We start from the raw sequence: 16,903 nt of genomic DNA on the forward strand, positions 1-16,903 counted from the left end.
AACTTCACCTAATAAACTCCTCCTCTAAGGTTAAAACCATTCTGTAATTGCAAGTATTTAAAAAGCCTGCTTCTGAAACAAATTTTTCTGTAACTTGTCAAGTACTGAAACAAAAAGAAAGTGGGAAACTTATTGCAAATATGTAGTTATTCTTAGTTATTATGAAGGGGAGATAGTGGCTTTTAGTATACTCTACAGCAAAAAGTCTGTTTTTATTTATTTATTTTTTAAACGTAATTACATGGTTCTAAAGCACCTTTGCAGATTCATTGGCACTTGGATAGGGTGAACTTTGGTACTTTTGCCTTACCCTTTTCTTTAATGGGCTCTGATTTGAATTGAGTAGTTTTCAGTTTTTTTTTTTTTTTTTCTAAATCCAAATTTGTCCTTGATATGCGAGGAGGCTAGACAAAGCATGTGCCGTTTCTGGAATGAAACTGCCTGAAAATGATCTATTTAAATGGGAAAGCTAGTATCTTATGTCCAAAAGAATTTGTTGGAAGTATAATCAGTTCCTTAAACAATTAGAGCAATACATTTTAAAGGAATTTAATAGGCATTTTTCCAGAGTTTTCCTTATGCTGTAAGCTGTGCTGTAATATGACATCATCACAATGTTCAATATTTACTGAACTTAAAGTAAAATAGATGCTAAACTGAGCTATGAGATAATATTTATCCCTTATAAATATAGATTTTAAGGAACTGGCTAGTTTTGAGAATTTATATTTCCATTCCTTTATGGTTAAATCTTGACCTAAAGAGCTGGTGTAATCTAGAAGGGTGAGTAATACTATTTCATAAATCCACCCTATTTTGGATTTATGTTGTTCAAATGCACTTTTTAAATATATTCAAGTCATATTTAAGTCTAACCAAGTTGCCTACAACATAAACTATGGAGAGGAATAAATAAAAGATGGACCACAAGGAACAGCAATGGTTTTGCTTCTTTTTCTTTTTAAATAAAATCTTATTAAACTTATGTTATTTGGACAATTGAAGTTTGTCTTAGCCTATTCAGGCTGCTATAACAAAATACCATAGACTGGGTAGCTTACAGACAACAAAAATTTAATTCTTATAGTTCTGGAGGCTGGGAGGTCCAAGATCAAGACACTGTCAGATCCAGTGTCTGGTGAGAGCCTGCCTTCTCACACATGGCACTATATCATTGTGTCTTTACATGGTGGAAGGGGCTAGATAGCTGTCTGGGGACTCTTTTATGAAGACATTAATCCATCTAATCACCTCCCAAAGGGCCCATCTCCTTATACCATTCCCTTTGGGGATAGGATTTCAATATATGAATTTTGTGGGGACATAGACATTCAGACCATAGAGAGGACGATGGCAGAAAAGAACTACTATATATAAGTGAGGCTTAGTTTTTTTTTAAGGAATAGATTTGGCAGTACAGGCTGTTGGCAGCTGATAGAAGTGGGGGCTCATTTAGGAAAGATAAGAGGGAAGTAAAGGCCTTGTAAAACACTCCCCTTTACAGGGCTTCTAGCTGCTCCGTGTCTTTCATCTTGGGCTTAAATTCTATGACCACATATTCTATCCCTCAGAAAATAAGCCTACTCTTAGGAATTCAAGAATAATCAAGGAGTCATTACACTCTTTATAGATGACATAATTCTAGATAACTCTGACTTGCTTTCATGTATGATGGTATCTTCCTTTTTCTAGAGTCTTATCTTGAGCAATAAATTATAGTATCATATATAAATATGATTCATATGCCAATTACCAGCAAACATGCTTAGAGATTCTGTGAGCAAGCATGAAAAGATGATATACCTGAAGTTAACCAATGTAACATTCTTCATCAAAAATGGATTAGTCTCAAAATAACTCTAATCACCTTATTACCTTTTACAGTTTTGGTTAAACCCATAGAATTATTTGAGTGTGATATAAAATTGTCATTTTTTTTTTCCTCCCAGTTCCTTCTATTTCTCTGGCTGTAACTTGAACCAAAGTGAATACCAATGTAATCACTCACACACACACACACACACGCACGAATATTAGAAGGCTTTCATTCTGTTTTGGAATGTGTCACAGCTACTTTTGTAGAAATAAACCAGGTCCACTCCTGAAGTTTCAGAGCTTCTTTGGTGGTATTGTTGACCTTTTAACTCATGAGGTAAACAGTAAAAATCTCCCTTCCTGCATTTTTGGGGAGGATACAGGGAGAAGAAGGAGGGTCTTAGAATTGTGGGTAAGGTTGATACAAGGATTACCACTGACATGGGAGTTGCCTGGCTGTGAGAGCCTTCCTGAGAGGAGCATGAGGGGAGAAAGTTTTTGGATACGGCTAAAATACTTCTGAAACGTATGGGTGCTGGGCTTGATTAAAATTCTAAATTTTCTTTGACATTGTGGGCTGATCACTTGATCTATTTTCACTCCTGGTTCTACTAATGTGTTTTTTTTCCCCTCCTCTGGGGGTGGTACGAGGTCTATAAATAATACCCTATGTAGAGCTGCTTCTGATCTCTGCCCTTTGTTCTCATCTTTAGTGAGTTAGGTGAGTGTTTAGCTTTTTCTAGGAAAACATTTTTCAATCATTAAACCTTTGGGTGAAGAATGTAGAAAAACAATTTTTATTCCATCTTTATCTCTTTCAATATCTCTCAGAAAGTTGAAAGTGAAAGAAGCCTTTTTGTTAGTATCATGATGAATAGCAAAACGATGATACTTTCCCATTTTCCTTTAACAGTGTAGGAAGTGTCTGTTTGTGTAATATGTGGGATATAAAGTCTGTCAAATGTGTTTTGCTCTCATTTCCATTAAGGTTTTTATTGCTATATATTGCTAAATTATCAAAATGTCTAGGAGTCTTAGAAAGCAGAAGCTAGAAAAGAGGGTTGTTCCATCGCTAAGGTTAATAGGAGATCTCGTATTATCAGAATAATCTGTTGTTCACCCAGCTTATGTATATTTAAACACACGTGGAACCAGACTTGAGGGTAAAGCTTTTAAAATCACAATAAGAGGGCAATATGCATCAGCTGAGATATGTGTATTAAAGGAAGACACAACAAAACATGTCGGTCTTCCTTAAGCATCAATAAAACAAAATTTTACATTCATCTTGCCGCTTCACACATCATGTTTCTTATGTCTGAGATAAATATTGGTTCATCACTGATATTTCACCTTATTTAAACTTGCCTCGTGAAGTCACAACAGAATGCTCATGGTGGTGGCTATTTTTACGCACTGTAGGCTGTACCCACATGAAGAATTTTGAAATGCAAATTTTTCTACCTTATTAAAAAATTTAGTTAAATAATTGGTCTTAAGGATCTCATGGTTACATATAGGCAGATAAAAAGCCAAGGATGCTTTGGCTTCTCTTGCTTTGCTTTTTTCCTCTCTAACTTCAAGGGAAGGAGCAGTCTAGTGCTTCTCTTTGGGTGTATTTATGAAGATTATGTAATTAATGATATAATAAGCTATTAATACTCCACAAAAGGAGACATTTTGGAAGTGCTGGAAGGGGTGAAGATGGAGGGGTTAAGACTGCTATTTCTAGAGGAAGTTAGAACACTTTTAATTGCTCTTCACTAATCTCATCTTCCTAGGTGGATCAAGTTTGAAGAAAAAGTGGAACAGGGTGGGGAAAGATGGAGCAAGCCCCATGTGGCTACGTTGTCCCTTCATAGTTTATTTGAGCTGAGGACATGTATGGAGAAAGGATCCATCATGCTTGATCGGGAGGCTTCTTCTCTCCCACAGTTGGTGGGTAAGTATGCTGTTTGAAGTTTGTATTTTTTTTTTCGGCTTTACCTATCCACAAGTCTCCATCCAGGCAGATGACTAGTAGTGTAAGCAGAGTTAAATGTTTTATAACATTTATTCTCTCTTTTTGTATTATAACATTAGTATGATTTATTGCAAGAAAATCTGAAAAATATACAAATATTAAGAAAATAGTAAACTATCTTCCATGACATCTTCCCCTGGTCATTGTTGGCATTTTGAAATATTTCCTTCTAGCTTTGCTTCTCAATCCTTTCCTTGTGCTTTTCAGTTTTTTTCTCTTTTTTTGAGACAGAGTCTCACTCTGTCACCCAGGCTGGAGTGCAGTGGCACAATATCAGCTCACTGCAACCTCCTCCTCCTGGGTTCAAGCGATTCTCCTGCCTCAGCCTCCCGAGTAGCTGGGATTATAGGTGCCCGCCACTTGTACCTTACGTACTTCAGATGCATGAAAAGAGTGGGGCTTCTTTGCAAATCTAACTAACAAGCTCTCTGAAAAAGAACCAAGTGTATATACATCAGCCAGACATATGCCTCACTTGACAGCTAATCTTTTCTTCCAACACAAATGCTGCGGCATTCATATTATCTATAATATAAAGAAATGGATGTCATAGGTAAGCCTTTTGTCTACAGATATGCAAAGAAACGTTGCAGTAACTCTAATATTAGACAAGAATGTTACACTGGTCACCTTCTGCAGGTCTTTGATCCACATCTTCTTCCCCACAATCCCAGGGCAGGCACACTGCAGACCCTTTGGAAAAGTGCAGTCGTCGCTACAGGTCCAGTGCTCACCTGGTTGTGGAATTTCCTAGGAATAAGAAGTGGAGCCCCCGCACTTCTTTTTAAGAAAAATGTGATCTTTGGCAAACCTAGATCTGAAGGGTAATACGGCAGTTTAGGCCAAGCCACTGATAGAATTTGAAAACAATGGCTCCAGTTTGGAATGCAGTGGTGTGTGCCCAAGGTGTTCAGCATGATGAGTTAGCATTCAATGCACAAAGTACTAACTACAAAGGAAGCCAAAGCTGCCCTATACCATGAGGTTCAGTGACTTTGATGGTGGTGATACAAATGATACTTGGCACCAATGTGACCTAACTCAGTCACTTACCTGTAACATCCTGCTGGATCCTTGTCCCACCCAGCCTTTCTCCACATGCAACTAAAGGGGCTTGACTTTTGCCTACAGTCAGCCCTAACCCAGGAACTAGACTATTTCTCTTCTTACGGATGATTTAAGTCCTACTTTACAGATGATGAAACTGAGGTCCAGAGAAGCTTAGAGTGCAAGTCTAAGATCAAAGACTTCTAGAAATCTAGTGTCTGGACTTCCAGTCCAGTAAAATCAAGGATGGGTGAATAAAGAGACTCCATTTATAACATTAATCTTATGCCAGTAAGTGAAAGTGAATGTAAATCTGTGCATATTAAATGAAAAATAACTAAAAAGGAAAAGTACGACTGGGCGTGGTGGGTCATGCCTATAATCCCAGCACTTTGGGAGGCCAAGGTGGGTGGATCATTTGAGGTCAGGAGTTCAAGACCAGACTGGCCAACATGGTGAAATCCTCACCCCCGCCTCTACTAAAAATACAAGTGGAGAAGGGAGAGGACTTATGTGAAGATTCTGGATGGACAGAAATAATTATTTTATACATTTATTCAGCAGTGATACATGAGTTTCTACAATGTGCCGAACACTGTTCTAGGCCTTGAAATTAGGGTTTGCAAATCTACCGCTTTGTAAATGAGACAAGATACATGTCAACATAGGTACAAATCTGCGTATGTAGTTAGAAAATAATGGAGGAAACAGAGTTTTGTATAGCATTTTCATACTTAACAAGGCAGGTGAAGCTGAAAATGGAAATCTGATATATGAGAAGAGATCTTGGATTATGGTACCCAGGGAGAGTGGAACCCATCTACAAAGACAGAAGCAAACAGAAAGAATGATTTTCTGGGCCATCTGTTCTGTTGTCATTTTTCATTTATTAAAAGCTGCAAGAGAGATTGTTATCTAGATAAGTATAATGATTGACAAAAATCAATCCAGTTTTTGAGTGAAAATTCTAATTTCTGCATTCTCAGACTTTAAGAACTAACCTGGAGCAAAGATGTCAAAAATTACACAAGTTGAAAATAAGTCAAATATGCATACATGTAGGGCAAACCGGAGAAGAAAATCATGACTTGGCAGTGTATAGGCAGTCTAGGGGGAGAATTTAATAAGGAAGATTCCCTTATTAAAAAAAAAATTATTTTATTTTATTTTACTTTATTTTATTTTATTTTATTTTATTTTTTTACCATAGATGATCATTACTGCCTAAAGTTTCCCCACTTTGGGATTCATGCCACTGTGCTCAGGGTTTGTCCTCTACTAAAATATACCTACTGTATGGGAAGATATCATATACTAATTCCCATGAGATACAGAGTGATGTTGAAGAAGGAATGCTGGATTTAATGTTGAGGGGTTTTAATTAAAGTCTAGCCCTATTAGCATGTATGACTATGGGCAAGGCCAGTTACTGAACTCTTTTGGAGTCTTCATTTCCTCATCTATAAAAAGAAGATGAAGGTGGACCTTTCAGGGTTGTTATGAGCATTAAATAAGATCATCAGATGTATTTGCTGTCTACTTACATGTCTATCCCATTATAAATAGTTTATCCAGATATTTCTGCATGTCACCTAGCAGAGTGTAGAGAAGTGAGTCAGATGGAGAGACACTCAGTGCCTTCATGAACAGGAGACAAAATTCTAAACGGTGTGGTAGACAGAGCTGGAAACAGTTGAACAGCACCTCTGCTGTGCTTGGAACTGATCAGCAAGCATGATGAAAGTTAAAAGTTGAATTACACACTTGGATGTTTCTGTAAAACTGTCTTTGGGATCTTCATCACCAGGAAGAGCCATCTTGAGCTTCTGGTCTTCAGCAACTAACTGACCCTTTTCATGTTGTAGAAGAGAGAGTACCACATTATACTGGAACGTCTTTAGCCAATGGCCAGAGAGAGAAGGTTTTGGTATTTACTACATGTAGGAGAGGTTAACCAAGCATTTTGTGGTTTCCCTTCAATTTTTCATTACTTTTTATTATGAGCTGTGAACTTTTTCTCTAACCTCCATGCATTTACTTTAAAAATTGTCATTACATGTTAAAATTTGACACTACTAGGTTGAGGTATCATCACTCACTAATATGTTTTCTCTGCAGTCCCTGGGGCAAGCAGTCAGAGAGCCAGTGCTGTCATCCTGGAGCTGATAATACAGAAAAACAGTTCAGGGGCAAATAACACATCCCAAGTAAAACAAAGAGGAGGAAAAGGGCCAGATTTCCAGAAATGGGGAGAAGAGCGTGTTTGAAAGAATGTCACTAGCTAAAAAAATCTTAATCCTTTGAAATAATCAAAAGCCTACAGAGGGTAAAACATAGAGGAAACGGAGCCCTTATTTCATCTAAATGACAGATGATGGCACAGTAACTCAAAGTTATAGTCATTATTTGGTTATTTAAAAAATCCTTTTATAGCAGTGGGTGAGGTGGAGTTGTTGTGTCCCAACTCATGCCAATACTTCTGACTTGAGAATTATGCACAGCTAATTCTTAAGATGCATCTTCCCCCACACCCCAATGTTATATCAACAAATGAGAAGAAAAAGAAATAATAGCAAGCATGAGTATATCAAACAAACTATAGCTGCTTTTCATCTTCCTTTGCAGTCCACCTGCTACCCCTCACCAGCCTGCCTCTGAGAGGCATCTCACCCTGCAGGCTCAAAGACAATGCCACACCATGTGAGGGCCCTGCACCACGGTGTACGACTGTTTAAGCAGGTGTTACTTCTCACACTTACATAAAAATTCCAGCCTATTTTTGATTCTTCTCAGGACCTCTACTTGATTTTTTCGTGAAGAACGCCTTCTGAATGTTAATAGAAAAATTTATCTTTAAAGTGTTATAAAGGATAAAACATCATTTTCACAGATTATTTTAATAGCTTTATTGTTAGTATCCTCATTGTAATTCTACATTTAAAGAGTGTCATTCACGTATGAAGCCGAGTCTATGGGAATTTTCCTCTCCTCTTAAGTTAAAAAAATTATAAGCCATTTCAGGTATTTTACCATGATGGGAAGTGAATTGGGAAAATGTAGCTCTATTTTTGGAGTCTCATTTTTATATTTAAAGGCATTCCTGAGCTGTGCATGTTGGCAGATGTATCGGTCCTATTGTTTCTTACTTTTTATACATTTTACATTTTCAAAATGATCATAACTTTTTTCTAGTCACAAAACTAATGCGTGTTCATTTTAAAATAACCCGGAAAACTGTTACACGTAAAATTAAAAATAGTCACTAATCTAATCTCTCAGAGCTGTCCTCTCAGCATTTTTTTCTGTATAACTCTGTTTGCACATATATAATTGATTTTACAAAATGGGATCATACTACATCATTTTAGTCTTTTTTTTAAACATAACATAATATGAACCCTTTAATGTCATTAAATAGAAATGAAAGCATTACTATAATGGCTGCAAAATATTCAATAAAGTATTCTTGGGCGTTTAGATTGCCTTCAAGTTTTAATTATAAAGAAAAGAAGTGAACATCTTTATTATATTGTTGTGAAATTATTTCTTTAGTATACATTTCTAATGGCAGAATATTCAAAAGGTGTAAACATAGTACAGAGCTTTTGTACTGCATAGTCAATACTGCAACATTGTCATCAGAAATGGAATTGCCCATTGAATACCTTTCACGTCATGGGGGTTGATTCAACTTTTTAATTTTTATCCCTTTGACAAAAAACCTCATAATTGGTCATATTTATATGTTTATTTAAATTATCTTAATCTTGAAGTTGAATATTTATTTATGTATTTTTGGCCCTTTGTATTTCTTTTAAGAATGTTTATGATCTTTGTCCATTCTTCTGTCACATGGCCATCATTCTCTTGGTTTGCAAAAGCTCTGCATATATCAATTCCTTTTTTTCTCTAGAGCTTAGTTTTTAAATACAGAAAAATGTTGTATGACATGGAAAAAGATCTAAACTTAGAGTCAGAAAACCTGGTTTTATATAGGAGTTTTGCCTCTAATCAGTCCATGTCTGTGGGCAAGTCACTATGGCCCTGTGTTCTCATCTGCATAGCAAGAGGTTGAACTTGATGCTCCATGAAGTTCTTATCAGCTCTGCTATCATCTAGAGTTGGCACATTCTCTCCCAATTGGTAGCGTCTGTGGGATTTTGAACACTGAAGGCTTAATTTCAGTGTAGCTGTGAAATGTTACTGCCCCCACTTTCCTTTGAATGATTTTGTAGTTTATGCTTAAAGAGATCCCTATAATGTTGGCCGTTTTAATGGAAACTTAATGAAGGGCATAAAGCCACACAGATGTTTTGACCTGTTCTAACTGGTGATTTCCAGGCATTAGTAACAGAGGACCGGCTGTGCATACATAAAGATTGGTTTGAGATTTCAAGGGAGGGCGAGAATAGAGGGAGGCCCTGCCAGGAAGGGTAGATAAGAAACGCTTTAGTCTACAACCCTGAAATTAGAGTAGGAGTTTGATAACACTCATAGGAGATATGGTGGGGCAGTTTGTTTGTTTTTCTGGTTCTTCTGTAAAATGGACTTTCCACTTTAAAAGGACTTAAAGGAAAAGTAGAGGGGTTGTGTTTTGTAGGCACCTGATTATTTACCGTGGAAGAGAGGTTTAATTGTAATTACGGGATCAATTCTGATAGTTTTACTGAGTGGGGTTTGTGTAGTTTAAAATACTCAGAGCTAAAAGCCACTCTCAAACCAAACCATTTCTATGGGAGAAACTCTTCCTGCCTTGCCCAGATTCCTTACCAAGTGGTCCCATGTTATGTAACATTTATGGCACCTCTGTGAGGCATGTGATGAAAATCCTGGATTCAGCCTCTGCTTAGCTTCCAAATAGTTGATTGTACACTGTGTGAATTGCCAGTTTCTAGCTATAGGTTGTGAGGCCAATTCTGTGAGTGCTTAGAAGATGGACTTTTGAGAAGTTCAGTCATGCCCAAGCAAAACCCCTTGAACATCTGTAACTTCTCTTTGCAAAGAAGTGGGAATCCTTGGGAGATGCTGTTATCCTACCAGTACCCATCAATTTTCTTGCCAGCCTTTTAGAAAAGAATAGTTATTGTTCATTTCTCTACATTTGTATACTAAAGTTTGCCCAAGAGGAAAATATGAATGTGTGCTAGATGCATCCATGTGCCAGAAAGGGAGCCGTGGGATCCATTACTCTCATTCTGTGCAGAGGACAAAAGTTCTACTTGCATACATCGAGACAGACTCCTACCAATGCATATCTTGCACAGATTCTGTAATGTTTTGTCCTCAGCACCATTCTGGCTGGAGATAAATGTTGGCCTGTCATGAAGATGTAGAGTAGAATGCACCATCATTTATGTTATACTGCTGACATGCTGACTTGTGAGAAAGAGGGTTTCTTATTTTCGATTGGAATAGGAACTTACCTTCCAGCAGAATGACCTATGAGCAATTTCTATGAAACACACTCATCTTTCTGGTTAAAATCATATGAAAAACAGAGTAATAGAAACTTTACATTTTTTTGGTAGTAAGACTAAGATATTAAAATTCATTAAAAATTTCAGTCAATTTATACTTTAAAATACCCAATGGAAGTATATTGGAAAGTCTTTAGTTGGATCTGAACAATAAGAATAAGTCTCCTTTCTTAGAAAAGACTACAACATAATTTTGTAGTTTAATCTTTCTTTTATTGGATTAACTGGTGTTCAAATGATCTGATATTGAGTGTTGTTTTCCTTTACTGTATTCTATTATTAAGTACATATAACATTACAGAAGAATTTGGGAAAACATATTTTAAAAATCAGCAATGTCATTACTTTAAATTTTCTATGCTCTTTTCAAGTTTTTGAATATCATTTCTATTTCTGATATACCTTTGCTATGAGTACATGAACTTTTTGACTCTCCCTTTTTTAATTGAAAAATATAAATTACTGACTACTTATGTTACAGAATAATCTGACTTCTGTGAATACACCATAACTGGGATTGAAAAAACATAAAATGAATACTTTAATATTTGTATCTCTGTCATCAATGCCAGTATCTGTGTACCCTGTATCTTTGTCTTTTATATAAAATGGGAAATTGGAAATTTGGAAAACAATATCCTGATGTGAAATTTGAGGATGACATCCATAAAGTTAGAGTAAAAAAATAACTTTGTGTTCTTGTGACTGAGTTTTGTTTTTTGCTTTTGTTTTGCTTTGTTTTTGTATCAGAGATGATCGTTGACCATCAGATTGAGACAGGCCTATTGAAACCTGAACTTAAGGATAAGGTGACCTATACTTTGCTCCGGAAGCACCGGCATCAAACCAAGAAATCCAACCTTCGGTCCCTGGCTGACATTGGGAAGACAGTCTCCAGTGCAAGTAGGATGTTTACCAACCCTGATAATGGTAATGCAGAGGCCAGCTGGCTGCTGCTTTCTCTTACTTGTCTCACTTACCTTTACACCATCTCCTGTCATCTTTGTTTTAACCCTTCTCCATATTTCTTCTTTTCTTGCGTTCATATGCCATAGTCATTTCATGGTGATATTTTTAATCCAGTTGGGCAAGTTTGCAGTCTTGCTGGAAAGATTGCCGCAGTTGTTGTAGGCTGCTAATGCTATGGTGACTTGCTTACTCCATATACATCTATTCTGATTGATGGAGGTAGTTCAGTAGTAACTCTGTGATGAAACAATAGAATATTATAGATAAGTCAGCAAATTTGTAGATTATTGAGTACCTCTGTCAATATGTTTTCAACATGGTGGTTTGCCAGAATTAGGAGGAGAATAGTAAGATATGATAAATGCCTTGAAATTTCCTATCACAAAGTGTTTGCTTGTATGTGAAATGGTGTCCAGTCTATATAAATGATGACTTTATCAGAGTAAGACTCAATATTATTTTTTACCTCTAATGAAACTAATCTGCTTTTTGATATATGATAATGATAGGTCCAAGAATAATTATTCAAGATGGGATATTAACCCCATTATTTCACAATAAGCAAGACACTGTATCTTATCTGTAGTTTATTGATTTACCAGAGTTTCCTGTAGAATGTCTATCTTTTGTATCATTGCCTTTGTTTCACAGAAATTTCTTGATTGGGAGCAATCTGAGAAGGGAGAAGTCAGTTTTCATGAGGTATGGAAAATGAAGGTATGGTGGAAAGAAGCACTAAGCATTGGGCTGATAGGGTTAGGTCTATCCTCCCATCCCACCCCCAATCTTCCTTAGTATTAAGAGAGATGAGGCCGGGCACGGTGGCTCACGCCTGTAATCCCAGCCCTTTGGGAGGCCAAGATGGGCGGATCACGAGGTCAGGAGATGGAGACCATCCTGGCTAACACAGCGAAACCCCATCTCTACTAAAAAATTACAAAAAATTAACTGGGTGTGGTGGCACACACCTGTAGTCCCAGCTACTTGGGAAGGTGAGGCCAGAGAATTGCTTGAAGCCAGGAGGCAGAGGTTGCAGTGAGCCAAGATCACGTCACTGCACTCCAGCCTGTACTACAGAGCGAGACTCCATCTGAGAAAAAAAAAAAAAAGAGAGAGAGAGAGAGATGAGTAGATAAGAGTGATTCTAATTCACTGCCTTCAGCTGCACTTTCAGAATAACATAAAACCAGTTGATGTGGAAAAAGTTGGAGTAACTGAATTGCAACGCAGCCACTCCATTTCTGGAAATGGGTTTTCTCTTCCTAGTATTAAAGGTAACTGTTGGCTGGAAAAACGCTGCTAGCAGATTTTCTGTGGTATATTTTTTAGTCTCAAAAAAAAAAAAAAAAAAAAAAAAAACTGGTTATGTGCAAATAATTAAAATAAAATGCTTTTTATAAAAAATTTATAAAAGAGATTTGAATCTACAGTATTTCTACTACAATTTGATGGTTCTACTGTTACCTAGAATATTGCTGCTGATGGGAAATGTTTTGGTTTTTGTGTCTCCCCTCGCTTTTTTTTGTTGTTTTAATTGTGTTTTTGGAGAGAGGGATTACTTAATGGCTAGAAAGTTATAGAATGAGTAGTTTATTATAACTGATGTCACAAATATTTTATTTAACAATGTATATTTTTGAAATTATGGCAATTAAAGTTGAAGTTACTCTTTTATTTCTTATTTAATAATCCACTTTCTCATGTAAAATGAAATCCCAGTATTTGGTGATTTAATTATTTTATCATGGGGTTGGGGGAAGTATAAAGAAGTGAAAAAGTGCATTGTTTTCAAATATTGCTATATTTTCAAAAAGTAGAGGAATGAATATGGCATGCAGGAGGCTTTCTACCAGTATGGTGAACTTTATTTCCATGGAACTGCAGGCGGAGTAGAAATCAGGAACAGATGGATCTTGGCAGCCAGCCAGAATCTTGTGCTTTAGGAGAAAGTATTTGGATGTGTAATACAATTAATGAGTTAATATCGCTTGCCATTCAATCTTTCATTCTATCTGTAGATCTGTGTACTTCAGAGAAAAGTTGAAATTGCCTTTCATCCACCTTTTCACTTGTGAGATGCCATATATGCTGGGCAGAAAGCAAATAGGAAGGGCAGGCAGTTTTTTTCCAGCTCTTCAGCTGATCAGCTTACACTCTGAAGCGTGGAATATGATTAGACCTTTTAAAACATGTTGTTATTGGCCTTAATGCTACCTAACTTCTTTTAAATATCCAGAGGCAAGATTTAGCTTTGAGAGATCTTTTAGCAATGAATTTTGTACGCCTTCAAGGTACATTCTTATAAATTATCAAATGGCAAATTTTTGGCTTTCCTAGAGGTGCTTGTTCTTAACTGGAAAGTTTGCAGAGTTACCTTTATATGTTAGGGTTTAATTACTTAATATCTTTAAAAACTATGAAATGTTCTTAGAATAAATTTCTAAACAAATGTTCTTAGAATAAATTTCCAAATACAATTTCTAATAAACGAATGTTCTTAGTTTAAATTTCTATGTAAAAATTATAGAACTACTGTAGGTGGAATTATTGCTATAGTTTTAATAGACCACGTTCTTTCAATCTGTTGTAGTTGGAGCTAGATTCTAATATCTCCATGTAAAACTTAGATAAATTTGTATACCTTTGTCTTCTATCATAGGCTATAAAATATACTCAGTGACATTGCCAACTTTAGTTATAGCTAGCAACAATGTAATAAATAACTGAAATTTATAGCGATAACTTCAGAGTTGTGAATTTTTTCATTTCCCGGTGGTGTACTGGAGCCAGCTCTAATCTACTCAGGAGAGCCAGTTGTTATCAGGGATTTGCAAGCTGGTTGTTAAATACAGCTACTATTAAAAATTAAATTATATAAACATACAATTAAATAATTATATTAAAACAAAGATAATAAATACTGAAAATTTATTGTTTTCTGCCTGTTTCAGTGTATTTTACTGTAGTCTGTGCTCTTAAGGTTATTTGTATCTACTGTGTCTGTATGGTGGTAGAAATGATGTAAAATAGTGTGCCATTGTGCATCTCCTTCCAGCTCTGCATTCAGTGACTATATTGGTACTTGAAATGGGCTGTTATGGTAGTATTTACCCCATAGAAACCAGCAAATGCTACAAATTAGGGCTTGATTTTTAATTTTTTTTTGGTCATTTGTCTCTAGGCTTAAAAAAGTGATGGAGAAAATGCTAATAACATAGATTACATTTAAAAGTGTAAAGTGTCCATAGCTGTTAAAAGGAATAGCAGAAAAAAGTTGAACATTTTTTTCAGTAATCAAAAACTGTTATCTGATTTAGGAAAAGAATCACCCACATCATTGACAAATAAATGAAGCCTGACGTATTCAATCTTCATTATTTCACTTTTGTCTTACTGGTTAACATACGTAATAATATTAATCAACAAATGTCACAAATATTTGTTGGATATTTGATGGATGTTGGAACTATACTCATTTGCCAGTTGCGACCATATGTTAGCTACTGATGTAAGAGTTTGGCCAAGATCAACTAAAGTATCGTATGAGAATCAACTAACTATATCCAATTTACAATACAGTATTGTATATTTTATTATTATTTATATAAGGTGTGTTACATATTGTTGTAGGACTTTTCCTTAGTTCAGTTAAAGATGGGGTCCTTGTCACCACCATGAAAAATTAGGCTTGCAGACAATTTGAAGAGTGAGAAAAATGGAATTTATTGGGCAAAAAGGAAAAAAAGGGAAGCAGAGACTCTCAGCAGAGCGAGAGTCCTGGTAGCACAGGCTTCCTGCCTTGCAGATTGAATCCCATGTACCACTCGGGAGGAGGAGGGGCCAGGCTTCTCCCCACTGCAAACAGAGCCAACTTCCCAAGGTTACACCCCAGTGCACACTCCTCCTAGTGCACAGGCCAGTGGGAGTTTCTCCAGGAACCCCTTTATACTTGGTTGTCACAATATCCTTTATATCAGTAAAATTCAACACATATGCATGCACACACACTCACACATTCATATGTAAATACGTTTTTTTCCCCTGGAAACTGGTTTTCAAACATTTACTGGCATATCCACTATCAGCACACTGCTGTCTTTGTTCCTAGCTAAAGACTAATTCTCATCTTTTAGCATCCTGGTATGGCTTGGGGTTCAAGATGATTTTATGTTTTTAAAAAGCAGCAAAAAACATTTTTTATCTGTAATAAATCAGGGAACAATGAAACGAGCTTTCAAAATGCTAATTATTGTGAAATTGCTACTTGTCTGAGACATGTGTAAATTCTATGGGCATGTCTGCCAGGTACTAAATTTTAGGCAAGTGCTATCATTTCTCAATATATTAATTGAGGCCTTTCTATAATGTTGCAGAAGAAATTAGTGAGGTTTTAGGTCATTCTGGTGTTGGATTTTTCTTTACCTACTTTTTATTTCTCACATTGTTTTAGGTTGAACTATATGAAATTGCAATTTTTGTGGGTAAAATTAAGTTGTCAGCAGTTTGATATGATTCTACCTAATGATTTGGTCTAAGATACTTAGCTAATAATTCTGTATTATTTTAGAGCATTATGAAAAAATAATGTTTAAGCCTGGAAATATTGCTTGACAGCATTTTAAAAATAAAGATGTATTTAGCTTGTTTTTCATTAGAAAGTAAAAGTAAATTTTATTCTTAATTGGTATTCATTCAATAAATATTTAGTAAGATGTTTATGACAAGATTAACAACTGCATTTTAAAAAGTCATGGTTTATAAGATGAGCCATTTTTTAAATGTACCATTTAAATGGATACTTTTTATATGTATTGTCTTATCCCAAAGTTTGCAAGAGATGATTGAGACCTGACTTTAAGGACCCAAACCAGTGAGGAGCCTGAATTTGAATATTCACCTTTTACTGTCTTTGTAGAAAGTTGGGTAAAGCCATCATCGACCTGTCCCTGATTTTTTCCTGACTTCTTCATTTTTTCTCCCTAGATTACCATAAAGATCAGTTCCTTGCCTTCCAAGGTCTGGGAGTATAGATGCCCTTTATTGAGAATTGGCTTTAGTAATCTAATTGGATCTAGACTATAGATTTCATTTTTCCTTAATCTACTTTTATGACCTCACTTTGTATTAGTGAAAAGTTTTTCTTTTTTCAATAAAAACATGGAAAGGTAATTTAGTAGTTGCTTTTGATGTCTGTAAAAGAGAGATAATGAAGAATAAGAAAAAATATATAAAATGTTTAGAGTGGTAACTGGCACATAGTAATCACTCCACAAATGTTAGTAAATTATATACAATATGTTTAAGCACAATTAGGGAAGAAAAATCTTATATTGAGTAGGAGTGGTTTCTGGAATGATACTTGCTCTGTAGCTTACTATTTGAAAAGAAACTAGCAGATACAGTGCTGATTTATTCCCTCTGCCCTTTGTGAAGTGATACCAATAGTCTTTCATTAGCAATGGGAGGTGCCGAAGACCTTTCTCATCATAGCTCTCTTACAGAGTAATTTATTCCCTTCATTGGTTTTATCTTTTGCTAAGTGGGTGTCAGAGGAGTCCTAAATCACACTGGA

The 16,903-nt window shown here is 35.9% G+C and overlaps 1 protein-coding gene across 9 annotated transcripts in view; it reads left to right on the forward strand.

Moving 5' to 3' along the window:
• The window catches only part of SLC4A4 (solute carrier family 4 member 4), a 493,231-nt gene that overhangs the window by 267,069 nt on the left and 209,259 nt on the right, over nucleotides 1-16,903 (forward strand). For 7 of the 9 annotated variants that reach the window (XM_050791358.1, XM_050791359.1, XM_050791360.1 and 4 more), the window contains 2 exons: nucleotides 3,597-3,757; nucleotides 11,113-11,292. In XM_050791358.1, the coding sequence (XP_050647315.1) occupies nucleotides 3,597-3,757; nucleotides 11,113-11,292 (341 nt within the window). The remainder of the gene's footprint in view (nucleotides 1-3,596; nucleotides 3,758-11,112; nucleotides 11,293-16,903) is intronic. The other 2 variants (XM_050791355.1, XM_050791357.1) reach the window with 1 other exon arrangement.

The sequence above is a fragment of the Macaca thibetana genome, chromosome 5 (genome assembly GCF_024542745.1).
Source record: "Macaca thibetana thibetana isolate TM-01 chromosome 5, ASM2454274v1, whole genome shotgun sequence".
Classification (NCBI taxonomy): domain Eukaryota; kingdom Metazoa; phylum Chordata; class Mammalia; order Primates; family Cercopithecidae; genus Macaca; species Macaca thibetana.